We start from the raw sequence: 20036 nt of genomic DNA on the forward strand, positions 1-20036 counted from the left end.
ATTTTTGATCAATTTTTTATATTGAGTATAGCGTTAAGATCTTTTTAATTAATGAAATAGATACATTTTCTTACTTCTAAGTGATTTTTTATTTCTTTAAAAATTACTTAAATTCTAGACAATTTTTATTTCCAGAAGTTTGGTAACAACATAATGGTTCAACGTTGCCGGCTGGATACCTCCATTTATTGGACTCCGCCACAGAGTTGGGGCTAAGGGATACCGCCTCCTGAGGTTTTTGTGGACGAAAAGAATGCAAGTGTGATTTTAAAAATACTGGGAAGGCAACTTGCTGTTGAATTTGCAAACTTGATGATAGCTCATTAGCTGCTAAGTTTTTTAAAAGAGATTTCTCGCTAACACATTTTGCTAGGGTTCTCTTTGAAAGACTTCCAAGATCCTTCTGGATTTTGTCTTTTTTTCGTCGAGTTAAAATTTTTAAGTGTCCATTAATTCCTTTTGCACCCTAAGAGAAAGATATTAAAAAATGTTTGTTGTACAAAATAGCGTTACAATACATTTCCGTTCGTTTGTTTCCGTTCATAAATAATTCTTACTTGATGGTCGGCTCTTTAAATAAATATTTATAAGTTTAACTGAATAAACTCCTACATAATTTTTATTTTGATACATCTGGGACGACTATAGCATATGGCTCCCATTGGAACAGTCGGAAAAAGACTAGCTAACTAACGGAATTTAGTTAGAATTCGTAAATTCTTGTTTTTGATGATTAAGCAGTGCATAAAGAATTTAACTTATTTAATAAATAATAACTCTTGTACAAAAGTATGATATAACGACTCCTAAACTTGACCCTTTCTCCAAAGGTGTTGCCATCAAAAATCGTAAAAAAAAATAATTTACAAAAATATTGATTGTTTCAACTATAAGCAGTCCCCCAATGAGCAGACATCTCACTTTTACAATACCTGTTTAAAAGTAACATCTGATTGTTCTGCGTTTTTTTTTTGTAATATTGTTACTTGCCTTTAAAGTATTAGCTTCATTATCGCCGAGCCTCGCTTTTGTTTTGGGAGACAAATCTGACATTTTTATTTTCTCAGTTTGGAAACATGATAGGGAATGATTTCTGTTCCCAGTTGAGCTTCGGCCGCCATTTAACTCTAGTTGGTGCTCAGAAGAGTCTGTTGTAATAATATCTACATCTACATCGACTTCTGCCTCTACATCTATATTTGTACTTGTAGACGGAGAACGGCTGGTACTTTCGCTTTCGGATATGGAAGCGTAGGCCTGTTGAACTTCGAATTTTCCTTCATCTTCAGTTGTCTCGATGTCTACAACTTCGTCGTCATCATCATTATCATCTGAATTTCTTGTTACACTGTTTGCTAAAAGAGATGCAATTGACTTCTCTAAAAATAGGTTTATTATAATAATATTGGTGCAACATGAAAATTTTGCTTACTTTCCGGATTAGACTGAATTTTTCCTAAAATCGGTGACAAAGTCTCATGTCCTACTATCTGGTGGGAAGAGCCTGAAATACTATCGTGCGTTAAAACCGTTGTAGTTCTTGTAGATTGTGTTGGGTTGTCACAGTCAGTTTGTTTTGAATCATTAGATCTTGTGTACAAGGAAGTTGACACGATGGCAGTCGAAGCGACAACTGGTTTAAACGCGGAGCAATTAAGAATGGAAGGAATGTTATAATCGGACAGGTTAAGCCCATTGTTTGCCACTCCAGAGAGCTTACGGTTCTTAATAATACCATAAATTGATGAATGGGACTCGTTTTTGATATTAAAAGAACAACTATCCAAAGTTCGAACTGGATTCGCATTCGGGAATGGATTGTTTGTGTCTGGTCTAACCCAAGACCGAGGACAGGAATCAAAGTCCAGGCTTGAGTCACGGTTGTCGCCGCTGGGGATTTTTCTTGAGTAAGGTTGTTGATAATGTTGGTCCTTCTGCTGCCACATGTAGTCCACTACAAAGTTTCTGGAAATTGGCATTATAGAAAGATCACGTTCATTGCGAAGGGAATGCAGAGGTGATAGGACGGTTGAGCCATGTAAGTTAAAGGGAACGCCAACAGTTGCAGCTGCTACCGCCGTCACTCCAACCACTGCAGCGGCTGCAGCTACAGTACCGTAATTGTACTGGCTGTCTATCGGGCGTTGTGGGAGCATGGACTCCGATTCCCCGTCGATTTCCTTGTCATCTCTTTCCAAATTCGTTGGTGAGCCACATGAACTGCTGCCAACTCCCGAACTTACCGCCGTGGATGCCGTCGGTGAGCCAGGATTTCGATTATTAGCGCTGCCACCAACAAGTCGCTTTCTTGTCCCGCCGTTAAACATGGCTTTGACATCTTCCCATGCATGAATTATTTTTTCATCGTAGTCATTTCCACTCAGAGACATATGCCGACGCCAGGAATTAAAATTCGCTGCATCGGGCTGAACGTACCTGTCATTAGTTGTTATACGATGTGAGTGGAAAATAAATTTATTTGGCGAGAAAAACATTCCGCAATATGAACACTTAATGCACTTAGCCCTTGATGAGTTGTAACGCGAGGGTAGAAAGGATCCGCGGCAGCCCCAAGCACATTTGTGTTGGACGTTGAAAGCGAAGTCGTCAGGTAGTCGTGGAGGTGTATTGTCACCCAAAAAACTCTTGCATAGACGCTCCGCTTCTCTGCGGGTTATCATGCCACATCGTCGTGAACTTACTGGCATTGCGCCAGCTCTTCTCAATATTTCCAATTGCACGGGTGTACATTGTACACAAGTAATGCCAAGAGCAACTCTCCTGTTGTGTATCTCGTTATAACTGAATTGTTTTAATAATGTATTTGAGATTTGCGCCAAACAAAGGCGCTCTTGACCTTCAATGTGCAAGGATACAATCTGCACTCCGTACAGCAAAACGGAGCTAACCTACAAATATAAAGCTTCCATTATTTACAAATTTAAAAAAATATAAAATTTATGTCTGTAATAGGGTAAACTTTATTCGATGAAAATTATGTAAATAGTAGAAGGAAGCGTTTCCATCCCGTCCGTCCGCCTGTATATTCGTATGAATGATGAAACTATAAAGCTATAAAGTTAAAACAAGAGAGCACGCTATAGTCGAGTTCCCCGTCTATCTGATACCCGTTACTCAGCTAGTGTAAGTGCGAAGAACAGTTTTTGGCGGTTTGTGGGCGTTAGAGTGGGCGTGGCAAAAAGTTTTTTTGCAAATCGATAGAACTTTACAAGACCAATACAAAAATGAAAAAATATTAAAACATTTTTCAAAAGTGTGGGCGTGGCAGTTTTGGGCGTTAGAGTGGGCGTGGCAGCATGATTCGACAAACTTGCGCTGCGTCTATGTCCCTGGAGTCCGTATTCCTAATCTTGTTCCTTGCAGGACAAATGATAAAATCAAACCAAATTAAAACATAAGTGTGGGCGTAACAGTTTTGGGCGGTTTATATTCGTGTTTAAAATGTTTTTCAATGGTAGGGTGGTGGGTGTGTAAATTTTTTATAGTCTCTAAAATCTTTACTCTTAATTATACCCGTTACACGTAGAGTAAAAGGGTATACTAGATTCGTTGAAAAGTATGTAACAGGCAGAAGGAAACGTTTCCGACCATATAAAGTATATATATTCTTGATCAGGATCAATAGCCGAGTCGATTTGGCCATGTCCGTCTGTCCGTCCGTCAGTCCGTCCGTCTGTCCGTCCGTATGAACGCTGAGATCTCAGGAACTACAAAAGCTAGAAAGTTGAGATTAAGCATACAGACTCCAGAGACATAGAAGCAGCGCAAGTTTGTCGATTCATGTTGCCACGCCCACTCTAACACCCACAAACCGCCCAAAACTGCCACGCCCACACTTTTGAAAAAGGTTTTGATATTTTTTCATTTTTGTATTAGTCTTGTAAATTTTTATCGATTTGCCAAAAAACTTTTTGCCACGCCCACTCTAACGCCCACAAACCGCCCAAAGCTGCCACGCCCACACTTTTGAAAAATGTTTTGATAAATTTTCATTTTTGTATTGGTCTTGTAATATTCTATCGATTTGCAAAAAAACTTTTTGCCACGCCCACTCTAACGCCCACAAACCGCCAATAACTGTCAGTGTAGAAATTTCTTCTTCGCACATCCACTAGCTGAGTAACGGGTATCAGATAGTCGGGGAAGTCGACTATAGCGTTCTCTCTTGTTTTTTATTGGTCTTGTTATATTCTATCGATTTGCAAAAAAACGCCCACACACCGCCCAAAGCTGCCACGCCCACACTTTTGAAAAATGTTTTGATATTTTTTCATTTTTGTATTAGTCTTGTAAATTTCTATCGATTTGCCAAAAAAATTTTGCCACACCCACTCTCACGCCCACAAACCGCCAAAAACTGTCAGTGTTGCGTTCTCTCTTGTTTTTATTGTGATGTACATCACCACAAACCGCCAAAAACTGTCCTTCGCACTTACACTAGCTGAGTAACGGGTATCAGATAGTCGGGAAACTCGACTATAGCGTTCTCTCTTGTTTAATATAATTTCTAAATTTAATCCTAGTAATGCAGACCTACATATATGCTATATTATCATTAGAGTGCGTCTCCAAACATTTGAATGATTGCCAGGAATTTAACCATAACAACTTCTTATCGGTCCTCATATCGACTCCTGACAGCTATACTTCAACCACGATCTTACAAGATACACAAAAGGCCTTCAGAAGGTAAAAAATCTTAGAAACAAATTTTATAAGAGGTTTTTCCAATGGGTAATCCAGTTGATGGAAAAAGCTATAGACAACACAAAAGAGAATTTGAGTTCCTGAATAAATTCTATATGTTCCGTATATCTCTGATGTGGAAAATTTCCTCAAGGCCAACTCCTACATATTCCGGTGCTTTATTAATTCTAAAAAGAAATCTTCGGCAATATGCTAAGACACATGGGAACATTTCAGCTAACTCTGATGCTATTTGCTTTCTATTTCTCTACTAACTGTGAGTGGAAATTATCTGGAAAATATTTTACGCAAGATTCTGGAAACTGTGAGTGGAAATTATCTGGAAAATATTTTACGCAAGATTCCGGAAATGTTCAATATTGGGTCGTTTAATATTACTGTTGCCATTTCTGATGCTATACTGCACCTTTATTAATTCCGCTACATAAATGATGTCTTCCCCTTTTTTCATAAAAACTATATTTCGGGTCTTCTTCTCCCTCTTACAATGCGTCTTATGTCATCGTTATCTAAGACTATTTATACCCGTTACTCGTAGAGTAAAAGGGTATACTAGATTCTTTGAAAAGTATGTAACAGGCAGAAGTAAGCGTTTCCGACCATATAAAGTATATATATTCTTGATCAGGATCGATAGCCGAGTCGATCTGGCCATGTCCGTCTGCAGAAAAACTTTTTGCTCCGAAAAAGCTAACGCCCACAAACCGCCCAAAATTGCCACGCCCATACTTTTAAAAAATGTTTTGAAATTTTTTCACATTTTTGTTCGTTTAACTCTATATACCAAAAATCGTTTTGCTGCGCCCACTCTAACGCCCACAATCCGCCAAAAACGGTCATTGTTGTAATTCCTTTTCTCACTTTCACTAGCTGCGTAATAGGTATCAGATAGTCGGGCAACCGGACTACAGCGTTCTCTCTTGTTATACCCGTTACTCGTAGAGTAAAAGGGTATACTAGATTCGTTGAAAAGTATGTAACAGGCAGAAGGAACGCTTCCGACTATATAAAGTATATATATTCTTGATCAGGATCAATAGCCGAGTCGATCTGGCCATGTCCGTCTGTCCGTCCGTCTGTCCGTCCGTATGAACGTCGAGATCTCAGGAACTACAAAAGCTAGAAAGTTGAGATTAAGCATACAGACTCCCAAGACATAGAAGCAGCGCAAGTTTGTCGATTCATGTTGCCACGCCGACTCTAACGCCCACAAACCGCCCAAAACTGCCACGCCCACACTTTAAAAAAATGTTTTAATATTTTTTAATTTTTGTATTGGTCTTTTAAATTTCTATTGATTTGCGAAAAAACTTTTAGCCACGCCCACTCTAACGCCCACAAACCGCCCAAAGCTGCCACGCCTACACTTTTGAAAAATGTTTTGATATATTTTCATTTTTATATTGGTCTTGAAAATTTCTATCGATTTGCCAAAAAACTTTTTGCCACGCCCACTCTAACGCCCACAAACCGCCCAAAGCTGCCACGCCCACACTTTTAAAAAATGTTTTAATATTTTTTCATTTTTGTATTAGTCTTGGAAATTTCTATCGATTTGCAAAAAAACTTTTTGCCACGCCCACCCTAACGCCCACAAATTGCCAAAAACTGTCAGTGTTTAAGACTCTCCTTCGCACTTCCACCAGCTGAGAGTTCAGTTAGGAAATTTTCGATGTCAGCTGACATCTCTAGTTCTTAGTTCCTTAGATCTCGATGTTCATATGGACAGATAGACGGACAGGCCGACATGGCAAGATCGACACCGCTATAGTCGGAAACGCTTCCTTCTGCCTGTTAAATACTTTTCAACGAATCTAGTATATATACCTCTATCTAGTATAACGGGTATAAAAGTAGTCTAAAAACAATTTACACTTTTTTGAAAAAGTAAACAAATTTTTGTAATTACCATTTCGTTTTGTTTTCCAAACACATCATCGTAACGGTTCAGATACTTAACATTTGTAATATCGCGACATTTTTATATTTCTAGTTCCCATAAAACAAATTTTCAAAGATTTCTGTTTTGAATAATTGATTTAAGAAATCAAACATGTAGACATATCTTGATCAACCCGACTGATTATCATCACTAGAAGGAATACTAAACTAAAATGCTTCAAAGCAGTGTATACTGAAGGGACTAGTATAGCTGAATTCAAAAGTTTTGTGATAGGCAGTTTTTACACATTAATCACAAATTTAAACTATATTACATTTATCTTTCATAGAAAGTAGCATAAGCTTACTAAGTTAAACAGTTATATATTTGGCCTCCCTAATTAATTATTAATGGATATCTTTTAAATATATTTCATGTCAATTTGAAACAGGTTTGCTTTTATGTATGGAAAAGACTTGGCTGATTAGTGGTACTGATAAAGAAAATATTTTTGAACTACGAGTATATAACATAATTCTTTACATACCTTTTATCTACGAGTATAAAACTACTGTGTATAATGGCGGTATTAATATGTTTTTAAAGTACATTTTCTCCACTAAAATAGCGGTACTAATAAAAAAGAAGTCATGTAACATATTCTAAATTGTTTAAAACAACTTTTGACGCAGTTATTTCAACAAAATACACCTGTGATTTTACAAAATGTGAACTTTAAGTTTTCTTACAAATCTTTTTCCTAAGGCAATTTATTTTTTTCAGTTAATTATATTATCATTTTAATCATAAAAGTATTAATCATACCCGCATGTGCATTAATCATATGTTTAAGTAACAAAACAGAATTATTTAATTAAAATTGGTTAGTGCCCATCCATTCTCCGGTGGGTTTTTTCTTATACGTTGTTTTTACCGTCATGGTTTTTAAATTTTTGGTCAGACGGACATAAATTTAACCACGTAGAAAATAATTCCTTAAGGGATAGATTTGTATTACTTAAATTGGTTTTGCACCCTTAACAGTTTTTTTAAATTGCCTAAAACACTTTGAAGACAAAATCAAAGTAGCAAGAGTCCCTGAACCAAACGATACAATTTTTCAAATGTATTTTTCCAATACAGCCTTATTTTTATAAACTAAAAGAATAAATTTTTTACTGATCTATAAAGGTTCTATAAAGTTCCAATTAGATTAACTCGGTTAACGATTCTAAACAAGTACATATGTGTATACTGCATAGGGTCGGAAACGCTTCCTTTGATACAAGACAAATTGTAGGCTAGTGACAAGGTAATGCATGATGTAATGAAGGCTAAATATACTAAGTGTTATTTTTTAGGTAATAGGTCAATAAGTCAAAATATTTTATCCAATTAAACCCATTACTCGCTTAGGCAAAGGGTATAATAGATTACTTGAACAGTATTTTACAGGCAATGTATTTTACAAGCGTTTCCGTCCATATAAAGTATATATATTATCATTAGCCGATCTTAGGAACTACAGAAGATAGAATGTTGAGATTACGCATGAAGCTTCCAGAGACATAGACGCAGCGCAAGTTTGTTGACGCACACAAGCCGCCCAAAACTACCACGCCAACACTTTTTAAAAATGTTTTAATATTCTTTCATTTTTTATATTAGTCTTCTAAATTTCTATCGATTTGCGAAAAATCTTTTTGTCACGCCTACTCTAACGTCCAAAAACCGTCCAAAACTGCCGCGCCGATATCTACCGAAATTTCAAAGAATGTGAAAATTTCTCGTTCTCGACTAGGTGAGTAAGGGGTATGTGATAGTCCGACTATATCATTCTCTCTTGTTTTTTTGGTAGACATGTTGCCATTTTTACATTAATATAAGTCTTTCTAACAGTTTAATATTTTGCAAACGTCATTCTTATAAAGAAATAAGAATAAGAAATGAGTAATTGCCCATAAGCAAATACACAAAGAATCATACATATGTTAACAAATATGCACTCTGCAGCGTATGTACGTGGCAAAAAGTTTTTTAGCAAATCGATATAAATTTACAAGATAAATACAAAAATTAAAAAATATCAAATTATTTTCCAAAAGTGTGGGCGTCGTAGTTTTGGGCGGTTTGTGGGCGTTGGAGTGGCCGTGGCCGACAAACTTGCGCTGCGTCTATGTCGCTGTAGTCTGAATGCTTAATCTTAACTTTTTAGCTTTTGTAGTTCCTGACATCTGGACGTTCATACGGACAGAAGGACAGACGAACTGACGGACGAACAGACGGACATGGCCAGATCGACTCGGCTATTGATCCTGATCATGAATATATATACTTTATATGGTCGGAAACGCTTCCTTCTGCCTGTTACATACTTTTCAACGAATCTAGTATATCTTTTTACTCTACGAGTAACGGGTATAAAAATCGAAAGTTACCGACAGAGGTAAAGCTTCATCTTTTCTTCAACAGATGACATTAAAGTTTCATAATCCAAAAGGTTGGGTCGATAAATTCAATACCTTGCTGTGGGCACTTGCCCGTCATTGCTCCACATGTTAGATCGCGCAACCTAACCTGTTTCGTGCGCTTGACGAAAATTGTGATAAAAAAGGCGTTCTTTACGTCCACGGTGAATGGGAGAAAAATGTTCCTACTCTGACCACAATGATAGGGAAAAAATTGCTTGATAAAGAAGAAGATTCATTCACAATCGACGGCAAGTCGCAAGTGGCAATCCAAAAAATCGTAACCAATATGAAATCGAGATGGCGAGCTGTACACCGAGCCAAGGCTATTTTTCTGAATAAGAATAAGAGCTGGCTGGATACTTCGATTGATGTAACGGTAAATAACAATTGCTTATGCATAAACACAAACACTTGCTATGCAAGCAAAATGAGCATTCGAAAAACTGGAGCTGTTTCAGTAGCGAGCGATGAAGTATTTATTATTTAAAAAGGTCTCGAAAATGGAAACAAAAATATTTCCTAACACTGCTTTAGGACTTGTTCTTGATGCTAAATTAACAAAGTCGCAGTACGTGAATATCAGACTCACTACGAAAGCATGCAACAGCACAGTTTTTCCTAGTTACGATTCCGATTTGGAGGCCAAAAAACAATGTTATCCGGCAGACATTTCAATTACTCAAAACTGTGCCGAAGTTAAACTACAATCGCCTTTGAACCATACGGGCAAACGAATTTCGGAAATCGAAAATGACTTTTTAAGATTTGATGAACAAGAATGTATGTGCGGCATCAAAATTTGCAGTAATATACAATTTGAAAAACAATTAAAAACTGTGTACTGTTTAACGAAACTTGAAACACAATTTTGGCTGAATTTGTATTTGTTTAACGTAAACGGTTATACATATATCATTTATTTTGTAAAATAAGTAACCCAAAACATTCATAGTATGTTAAATCGAATGTTGATTAAGTATATGTTTAGTAGTAAACAGTCCTATATACATTTATACACATTATACTTATTTGGTTTTGTTAAATTCTTTTTAGGAGACATTACCGAAAAAGTATGCATTACATAAGCCTAAAATCGTAGACCGTAACATTTTAGGCCATGGTTTTTCTGTTGCTAGAATACTTGTCTATGTACATATATAGTTTTACGCAATGAGTAACGGATATGAGAAAAAGACGCTTGAGACGAGTTTATGTACCGCTACTGGCAGTACTAGAAGAAAATAAATTTGAAAAATAGAGAAAATCAAATTGCGTAAAAAGCATATCCTAGAATTTGAAAAGTAAAATAGTAAAAAAAATTTCAAAAGTGTAGGCATTATTAAAAATATTTTAGTCATATTGATAGAAATTAGAAAGACAAATAATGAAAATGAAATAAAGAGAGCGCTATAGTGGAGTGTCCCGTCTACCTGATACCCGTTACTCAGCTAGTGGAAGTGCGAAGGAGAAATTTCCAAACTGACAGTTTTTGGCTGTTTGTGGGCGTTAGAGTGCGCGTGGAAAAAAGATTATTGGAAAATTGGCTGAAATTTAGAAGAATCTAGTATATCCTTTTACTCTACGAGTAACGGTTATATTACTTTATCATGATGCCAGAGGAAATAAATAATTTTTTCAAATACCCCTGCTGACTTTTGTCATACAGCCGCAGACATTATAATTTGTGTAAGTCATACTGTCTACAATTTTAGTCTTAAGTCAACCAAACATTTTCTTACTCGCGAGGGTTTTTTGTCGTCGATGAATTAAAATATTTTCGAAAATTAACCATGTCAAATAATAAAATAAAATTTCGTTGTAATTGCTGTCAAAAATGGTATAAAAAATTTTTGTTTTTGAAATCTATATAGAACATTTGTTTATGCTCTTTAAAATTAATGCTAAAGATGAAAATCGGTTCAGTGGTTTTTTGTTATCACTTACACAAGTGTGAAAAACATGGTTTCAAGAAAAAAAAGTTTAAAGTTTGCGGTTATGGAAAGATTGGCTCGGCGCCAGTAACTTCCGGAAGGCATCATCTCTTCCAGAATTTCGAGAACAAGCTTTTAAACCATTGACACGATATTCTCAGGCAATATACCTATCGATAAAAACAAAAAAAAAAATTTTTTTTAATCTCTAAAGGTAGTTCCCCCCTTGAACACCGATACAGCTTTCTTGCATACGGAAAATATTAAATTACGTACGTGATTTGACCTTTGAGGCGCTTGGCAGTTTTCCATCCCATCAAAGTGAGCCACCGATAGGGAAGTCATTTGAACACTTTTGTTTAAAGCCATTTAAAAAAGCTGCTGAAAATATTTTCAATAAACATATCTTGTTAACATATTCTTATTCATAGGCGACCTTGCTAAGAAGGTATGTATGTCTGAATAAATTGTAACTGGACTAGCATTAAAGGTTAATATGAGAAAATAGGTATCATACATATGTAAATAAGTATGTATTTATCTGACTTATAAATAAAATAACTTTCAATTAAAATAAAACGTTTGGGAAAGTTTCATGCAGAAATCTTGAAAACTGGAAAACTGGTTTGCGCAAAAACGTACATATAGAGACATTGCTTCACTGTGTTCCAAATGCTTGTGTATTTTGGTGATTGAACTGTATCTTGTGGTCCCAGTAATTAAAAACTTTAACTAAGTTGAGGCGTTACTAGAATCGGAAAGTCTAATTTCAACTCGTTGCGTATTTTTCAAGAAAGTTTCATGTATAAATCTTTAAAGCTGAGAAACTAATTTGCGGAGAAACGTACAGACGGACATAATTTTCTTCATCACTGCGATGCAAGCTGGCTGAAATCAATATACCCTCTGCAAGGGTATAAAGAGAATTTTTCTAAAAACATTAGTATTAACTTTTACTACAAATTTATTCCTTACGTGAAAACTCCCTTATTCAATTATAGGATGCGTGTGAATAGCATAATTGAAAAGGAGCCAGTCCCTGGAGACCATTTCGTTAGAGATAATAAGGTTAGCAAAAAAGTTATAAAGTACAGATTGTTAGGCTTAATGCCTTTGTAACTACATGCCCACGCTTAAATTGCAAACGGGAAGCGAAACAAATGATTACGGTATTCCTAAACTTCTGGGGAATCCGAGGGTTGAACGAATTACAAACCAGTGAGGTAAATAATGACAAAATTATGTTAGTATTTAGAAAAACGGCAGATTGTTAACAATCTGGCAGATGTACTCAAACTTTTGATCAAAATCGAGTAAGCAGGGACGAGTGCCTGAGGTTTAACGCATCAAAGGCGGGGTTGTTTGTAAGAGGGAGCTTCAAATTTTTTTTTAATTATTCACATTTTTCTTATTATTTATATATAACAATAAAGAACGCAATAGTAAAGTTCCAAAACTATCAGATACCCGTTAGTCAGATAATTGGAGTGTGAGGGCATACTGATAGAAATTTGAAATCAAATAATAAAACGAGTATCGAAAACTGCCACGACCACACTTTTGAAAAATGTTTTAATATTTATTCATTTCTTTATTAATCTTGTTGCAAAAAAACTGTTTGCCACGTCCACTCTTACTCCAAAAACTGTCACGTCCACACTATTAAACAAGAGAGAACGCTATAGTCGAGTTCCCCGACTATCTGATACCTGTTACGCAGCTAGTGGAAGTGCGAAGGAAAGTCTTCAACACTTACAGTGCGTGCCAAAAAGTTTTTTGAAAAATTGATAGAAATTTACAAGCCAAATACAACAATGAAAAAATATCAAATCATTTTTGAAAAGTGTGGGCGTGGCAGCATGAATCGATAAACTTGCGCTGGGTCTATGTCTCTGGAGTCTGTATGCTTAATCTCAACTTTCTAGCTTTTGAAGTTCCGAGTTCTCGACGTTCAAAAGAACGGACAGGCGGACATGGCCAGATCGACTGGGCTATCGATCCTGATCAATAATATATATACTTTATATGGTCGGAAACGCTCCCTTCTGCCTATTACATACTTTTCAACTAATCTAGTATACCCTTTTACTCTACGAGTAACGGGTATAAAAATGTTTTCATATTTATACCCGTTACTGAAAGAGTTGACCCACAAACCGCCAAATACTGCACCACACTTTTGATAACTGTTTTGATTTTTTCCATTTTTTTATTACTTTTATAATTTTGATTATCGATTTGCAATATTTTTTGCCACGCCCACAACGTGCCCAAAGCTGCCACGCCGACACTTTTGAAAAAGGTTTTGATATTTTTTCACATAATTGTTAGTCTTGTAAATATCTCTCGATTTGCAAAATCCTTTTTGCCACGCCCAGTCTAACGCCTAAAAACCGCCAAGCCGTCAGTGTTGAAGGCTCTCCTTCGTGCTTCCACTAGCTGAGTAACGGGTATCAAATACCATACATAAAAAATGTATAATATAATATCTTATTTAGAGAGGAGTAACTAGCTACTAATGTTTCTTATTTCGAACAGCTTTACAGAAAACAAGAGAGAACGCTATAGTCGAGTTCCCCGACTATCTGATACCCGTTACTCAGTTAGTGGAAGGAGAAGGAGAGTCTTAAACACAGGTTTTCGCGGTTTGTGGGCGTGGCAAAAAGTTTTTTGGCAAATCGATAGAAATTTACAAGACCAATACAAAAATGAAAAAATTTCAAAACATTTTTCAAAAGTGTGGGCGTAGCAGCTTTGGGCGGTTTGTGGGCGTTAGAGTGGGCGTGGCAAAAAGTTTTTTGGCAAATCGATAGAAATTTACAAGACCAATATAAAAATGAAAAAATATCAAAACATTTTTCAAAAGTGTGGGCGTGGCAGTTTTGGGCGGTTTATGGGCGTTAGAGTGGGCGTGGCAACATGAATCGACAAACTTGCGCTGCGTCTATGTCTCTGGAGTCTGTATGCTTAATCTCAACTTTGTAGCTTTTGTAGTTCCTGAGATCACAGCGTTCATACGGACGGACAGACAGACGGACAGACGGACATGGTCATATCGACTCGGCTATTGGTCCTGATCAAGAATATATATACTTTATATGGTCGGAAACCCTTCCTTCTGCCTGTTACATACTTTTCAACGAATCTAGTATACCCTTTTACTCTACGAGTAACGGGTATAATAATATTGTAGGACACTAAAAATACTATCGAACAAGCCGACAAAAATTTTAATTTTGCAAAGTTAAACCAGTTACATCGGAATTTAACATTAGATGCGAAATTTTAACAAGAAATTTTTAATACGTAAACTGTTGCCCACTGTGATATCGCACAGCAGCCGTAGGCTCAAAGGGAAATAAATAGAAAAATCGACATAGTTTTTGGTGTAGGTATTTTTTCATTGTAAGTATCAAGACAAGATTATTAAATCTGTAAGCTTGGACCATAAAAGGTGCAAACCGCATTTGCAACGTGAATTCAATTATCCCTAATTAATTTGAGTGGTTGTTTACTCTAGGGAGTGCCTCAAACTTTCACTTCAATTGCTTGTCCAGGTTTCATATTTCAAATAGGAAGTGTGTACTCGTCATCCAATTGTACATATACGCCTATTAAAATCGAAAACGATTACGTTTCGGAAGTTCCGGGGGTTGATTTCAGAGGCATATGCCTTTTGACGATACAAATTCAGATATGGGGTAGATAAAAAATGGACTAAAATACCCACTGATGAGTTGGCAATAATTCGCTTGAGTGGGTACTGTCAACAGGCAAATAATAGGTGTTCCATTTGAGGGCGGGCAAACTTTACAAAACAGCTTGTCGTTGCTGGTACCGGTCCCAGTGATGGCCTTTTGTTTACACGTAAAACATCATGCATATTTAATTGGGTTAAATTGCTTGACGATTAACATTTGAAAATGAAATGTGCGGATAATTGAGTTTACCTTGACTAATTATTTTTCCTTTTGAGGCTATGGGCTTGTATCCGTGGAAAATTTAAACTTACATGCAAATCTATATCAGTAGCTCCCAAGTGATCTCAATCGATAAGTTTTTGCTATTGCTTTATTGCGAGAACCTGTTGTTATACCCGTTACTCGTAGAGTAAATGGGTATACTAAATTCGTTGAAAAGTATGTAACAGGCAGAAGGAAGCGTTTCCGACCATATAAAGTATATATATTCTTGATCAGGATCAATATCCGGATCGATTTGACCATGTCCGTCCGTCTGTCTGTCCGTCCGTATGAACGCTGAGATCTTAGGAACTACAAAAGCTAGAAAGTTAAGACTAAGCATACAGACTCGAGAGACATAGACGCAGCGCAAGTTTGTCGATTCATGTTGCCACGCCCACTCTAACGCCCACAAACCGCCTAAAAATGCCACACCCATACTTTTTAAAAATGTTTTTATATTTTTTCATTTTTGTATTGGTCTTGTAAATTTCTATCTATTTGCAAAAAAAAATTTTTGCCACGCCCACTATAACGCCCACAAACCGCCCAAACGTGCCACGCCCACACTTTTGAAAAATGGTTTAATATTTTTTCATTTTAGTATTAGTCTTGTAAGTTTCTATCGATTTGCCAAAAAACTTTTGCCATGCCCAATCTAACGCCCACAAACCGTCAAATACTGTATGTGTTGAAGACTTTCCTTCGCACTTCCACTAGCTGCGTAACGGGTATCAGATAGTCGGGAACTCGACTATAGCATTCTCTCTTGTTATACCCGTTACTCGTAGAGTAAAAGGATATACTAGATTCGTTGAAAAGTATGTAACAGGCAGAAGCAAGCGTTTCCGACCATATAAAGTATATATATTCTTGATCAGGATCAATAGCCGAGTCGATCTCGCCATGTCCGTCTGTCCGTCCGTCTGTCCGTCCGTCTGTCCGTCTGTCTGTCCGTCCGTATGAACGCTGTGATCTCAGGAACTACAAAAGCTATTGATCCTAATCAAGAATATATATACTTTATATGGTCGGAAACGCTTCCTTCTGCCTGTTACATACTTTTCAACTAATCTAGTATACCCTTTTACCTTACGAGTAACGGGTATAAAAATGTTGGTAAAGATATAATGCCCGTCTATTTTGGTGTTGTCCTAATAATTAAAATCTACTACCGAGTGGATTCCCACATTTTTATGAATTTGTAGAGTCAATTATAGACAATAGATTTTAAAGCAGTAAGCGGTAAACTTATAAAGTTATAAATATAGTATATATATTCCAGTAAATATTCCAGTAAGAGAGTATAGGATATTCGTTGAAAAGTATGTAACAGGCAAAAGTATTCAAGTTCTCGACTATTAGATACCCGTTACTCAGCTAGTGGAAGTGCGAAGGAGAAATTTGAACACTGACAGTTTTTGGCGGTTTGTGGGTGTAAGAAGCGGCGTGAAATTTACAGGACTAACAAGAATGGGAAAAAATACTAAAACATTTTTCAATAGTGTGGGCGTAGCAGTTTTTGGCGCTTTGTGGGCGTGGCAAAAAGTTGTTCTGCAGATCTAATAAGGAAATGAAAAAATATATAGACCTCAGGAACTATAAAAGCTAAAAAGTTAAGATTAGACATGCAGATCCCAGAGCCTTAGGCGTAGCCCAAGTTTGGTAACTGATGTTGCCACGCCCACTCCAACTGCCAAAAGCCACACTCACGCATCTTCTATTAAAGCCGAAGAAGTAAACTTTAGATATTGTATTTGCTATACAATAGCAACCATTTTTTGTCACAAAAGCGTTGCTTATACTTGAAAGTATAGAAAATCATGTAACAACGGTAAAGATTCTGTGACAAATTTTATTTGGGTGTTGTATTTAAAATTAGGGGTTAAAAAAAATACCATTTACACATTGAAGATTCCCTTAATGAAGTGGGCGCCAGACAGACCTTGGCATTTATAAAATTTTTTCGCGTAATCCTTATACCTTTGTATACTCCTATAGTCTAAAGTAAGGGGTATTTAAATGTTGTTGCATCGTTTACAATTATTTATATGGTCACTTACCGACGTCAGTTTACTAAAAGTCGCTTAAGCATTATTTTACAAAGTTGAGCACTACCGCTGTTGTTAACGACATTTTTTGTATTAATACGAACTATATATATATACATACATATATAATATTCATAATATTGTTTGATTTTATGTATTTCTTTGTTTTGGAATAACACTTGTTAGGTTACGTTCAAGTTGCGATTAGATTCATATCGCTTTATTAACCTAAGTGCCTATTTGTTTAAAAAACTATTAATTTGTTTGTTTTAAAATATGTTTCCACTGTTATAATATATTTTGGAATGTGTACTTTTTTTAAATACTTAATCATTCTGATTATTGAAGTTTCATCTTATAGTTAGATAACTGAATGTAAACACTCGATTTTCTTTAAACAATTTAACACATGGCAGTAACTTTCTCTGAGGACTAGATTATTGTTACACGAAAAAGGTGCGAAAACTGAATATGAAACACCATATTCGTTGGTATTGGCATCGTTCAAAGAAAGCAGCAGGAGTGAGAAACCGATTCCGGTACCAGCTTGTGAAGTCCTAAGAACCAAATACTCTTGACCGCTTATCAGCCAATAAGAGACCGAAAGCAAATGATACACCACAAAAGGAAATATATATATAAATATATATATATATATACTAGAAAAAGCAAACCAATAAGAATCAACTATCCCAATTTCGAGGGCGTTTCCAAAGTACGCGCTTGCGCTCTTTTAATAATAAAAGTTTATCAAATTAACCCTGTGTTTCTACAAGTATGTAGCGAAAACTGAAACATTTGAACTGTTGAATGTGTTTTTTAATTTAATTACCTTTTCCTATGAATTTAGGTAACTATAATTGAATGTAATTAGCATGTTAAAGAAGCATGTGTGTACAAAATATGAGTTCTATTTCTCTCACAATCCATGTATAACTGATATTTTAAAGCATTAAACATTTTCGGTAGAAGTTGGGAAAAAACTTAGAAACAACAAAAATGATGACAACGTTTGAAAATAAACTTATGCTCCGTGTGTCTCTGTAACCGGCAAGCTTAATTTCGACTTCAAGTTCCTCAAATCGAGGCGTTCATACGAACAAAAATATATTTCTTTACCATATATGTATATATATATTCTAAAGCGCCACGATCACACTTTTGAAAAATGTGTTACTATTTTTTCCCTTTTTTGTTAGCCTCTTAAATTTTTCTCAATTGGCCAACAATCTTTTTGCCACGCCCGCTCTTACGTCCACAAATCACCAAAAAAATGTCAGTGTCTAAAATTTCTTCCTTGCACTTCCACTAGCTCAGTAACGGGTATCAAATTACTTGACTATATCGATCTCTCTTGTTATACCCGTTACTCGTCGAGAAGAAGGGTATACTAGATTTGTTGAAAAGTATGTAACAGGCAGAAGGAAGCGTTTCCAACCATATGAAGAATATATATTCTTGTTCAGGATCAATAGCAGAGTCGATCTGGCCAAGTCGCCCATACTTTTGTAAAATGTTTTGATATTTTTTCATATTTTTATTAGTCTTGTTAATTTTAATCGATTTGCAAAAAATTTTCTTCACCCCACAAACCGCCCAAAACTACCTCGCCCACGTTTTTGAAAAATGTTTTGATATTTTTTAAAATTTGTTTAGTCCTGTAAATTTCTTTCGATTTGTCAAAAATCTTTTTGCCACGCCCACTCTAACGCCTACAAACCGCCAAAAACTATTAGGGGTTAAAAATTTCTCCTTTGCACTTCCACTAGCTGAGTAACGGGTACCCAATAGTCGGGGAACTCGAATATAGCGTTTTCACTTGTTTAGTATGGATTGGACAGGGCATTTGATTTAAATTGATGTGCTCTGGCGAGAATATTGTATGTATTTTTCTCTTGTTGTTGTCAATGCTAAAAGTTTAGCTGCGACACAAACCCAATTCTTATTACACATCCAAAAAATAAAAATAATCGACATTTTTATTTCTACACAAGTGTATTCGATTTCATTGTTCGATTTTTGTATTTTATTTGAGTACTTGGCAAGGCATCGAGATGGAAACTACAAACATCTGGTCAGTGCGTAGTGGCAACTCCCAATATGTATAAAAATAAGCATGGCAACATCGTTTAACAGGGCTTTGGTGTTACTACGGTCAAAAATTTAAGAAACCTTGGGAAATGTAACTATTCTACGTGAACAAAATATTTCCCACATTTTTGTAGACTTACAGCTATTTTTAATTTATTTGATAATTGGTTTTAGTCTTCGCTTAAGAGTTAATATCAACTAGTATAATCATAAATTTTATTTGATGTTTTCATAAAAATTAATGCACACATGTATATCTTAAGATTGATCTAGATACATACAACTAAAGATATCAAAGAGATTATTTATTGATTTTGAATATTACTTCAAAATAAATATCTATCCTAACAGCTCAAAAACGTATACAGTCGTTAATGGAAATATTTTAATGTAAATATATAGCCTTCCCGTTTTTAATAATATTGCCTGGTGCTTAGATTCTCTTAAAAGTAGAAGGAAGCGTTACCGACCCTATATGTATATTTATGTATATGTATATGAACGTCGAGATCCGGGAAAATAAGAGCTAGAAACTTAAGATTGGACATGCAGATCCCAAAAACAAAGACGCAGCGCAAGATCCAAATGTTGTCACGCCCACTCTAACGCCCAAAAACCCAAAACTGCCACACCCACACTTTTGAAAAAATGTTTTGATATTTTTTATGAGTCTTGTAAATTTTCTATTGATTTGCAAAAACGTTTTGCCATTCCCATTCTAACGCCCATAAATCACACAAACTGTCACGCCTACACATTTTAAAAATGTTAAATTTTTTTATTTCCTTAAATTTTTCCAATATTTCCAGTATTCCAAAAAATGTTAAAATGTCTCGTTCGCACTTTTTACTAGCTGAGTAACGGGTATCTGTTATTCGGCAGACTCGACTATAGCATTCTCTCTTGCTTTTATTATACCC

General features: G+C 35.8%; 1 protein-coding gene across 5 annotated transcripts; it reads right to left on the bottom strand.

The window, feature by feature from the left end:
• Positions 1–70: 70 nt before the first annotated feature.
• LOC26535171 lies at positions 71–17591 on the bottom strand. Of its 5 annotated transcripts, none has more exons than XM_039377011.1 (5): positions 17038–17591; positions 11289–11393; positions 1433–2909; positions 991–1355; positions 71–466 (listed from the first exon to the last, which is right to left on the bottom strand). In XM_039377011.1, the coding sequence occupies exons 2-5, from the start codon at positions 11379–11381 to the stop codon at positions 104–106; spliced, it is 2298 nt and encodes a 765-aa protein (XP_039232945.1). In that variant the 5' UTR covers positions 11382–11393; positions 17038–17591; the 3' UTR covers positions 71–103. The 5 variants fall into 5 exon arrangements, with proteins under 5 accessions (XP_039232945.1, XP_039232942.1, XP_039232943.1 ...); XM_039377008.2 differs by having other exon boundaries at positions 991–1379; positions 17038–17588; XM_039377009.1 differs by having other exon boundaries at positions 991–1379; positions 11289–11390; positions 17038–17587.
• Between the last annotated feature and the right edge of the window lie 2445 nt (positions 17592–20036).

The sequence above is a fragment of the Drosophila yakuba genome, chromosome 4, assembly GCF_016746365.2.
Source record: "Drosophila yakuba strain Tai18E2 chromosome 4, Prin_Dyak_Tai18E2_2.1, whole genome shotgun sequence".
NCBI lineage: Eukaryota > Metazoa > Arthropoda > Insecta > Diptera > Drosophilidae > Drosophila > Drosophila yakuba.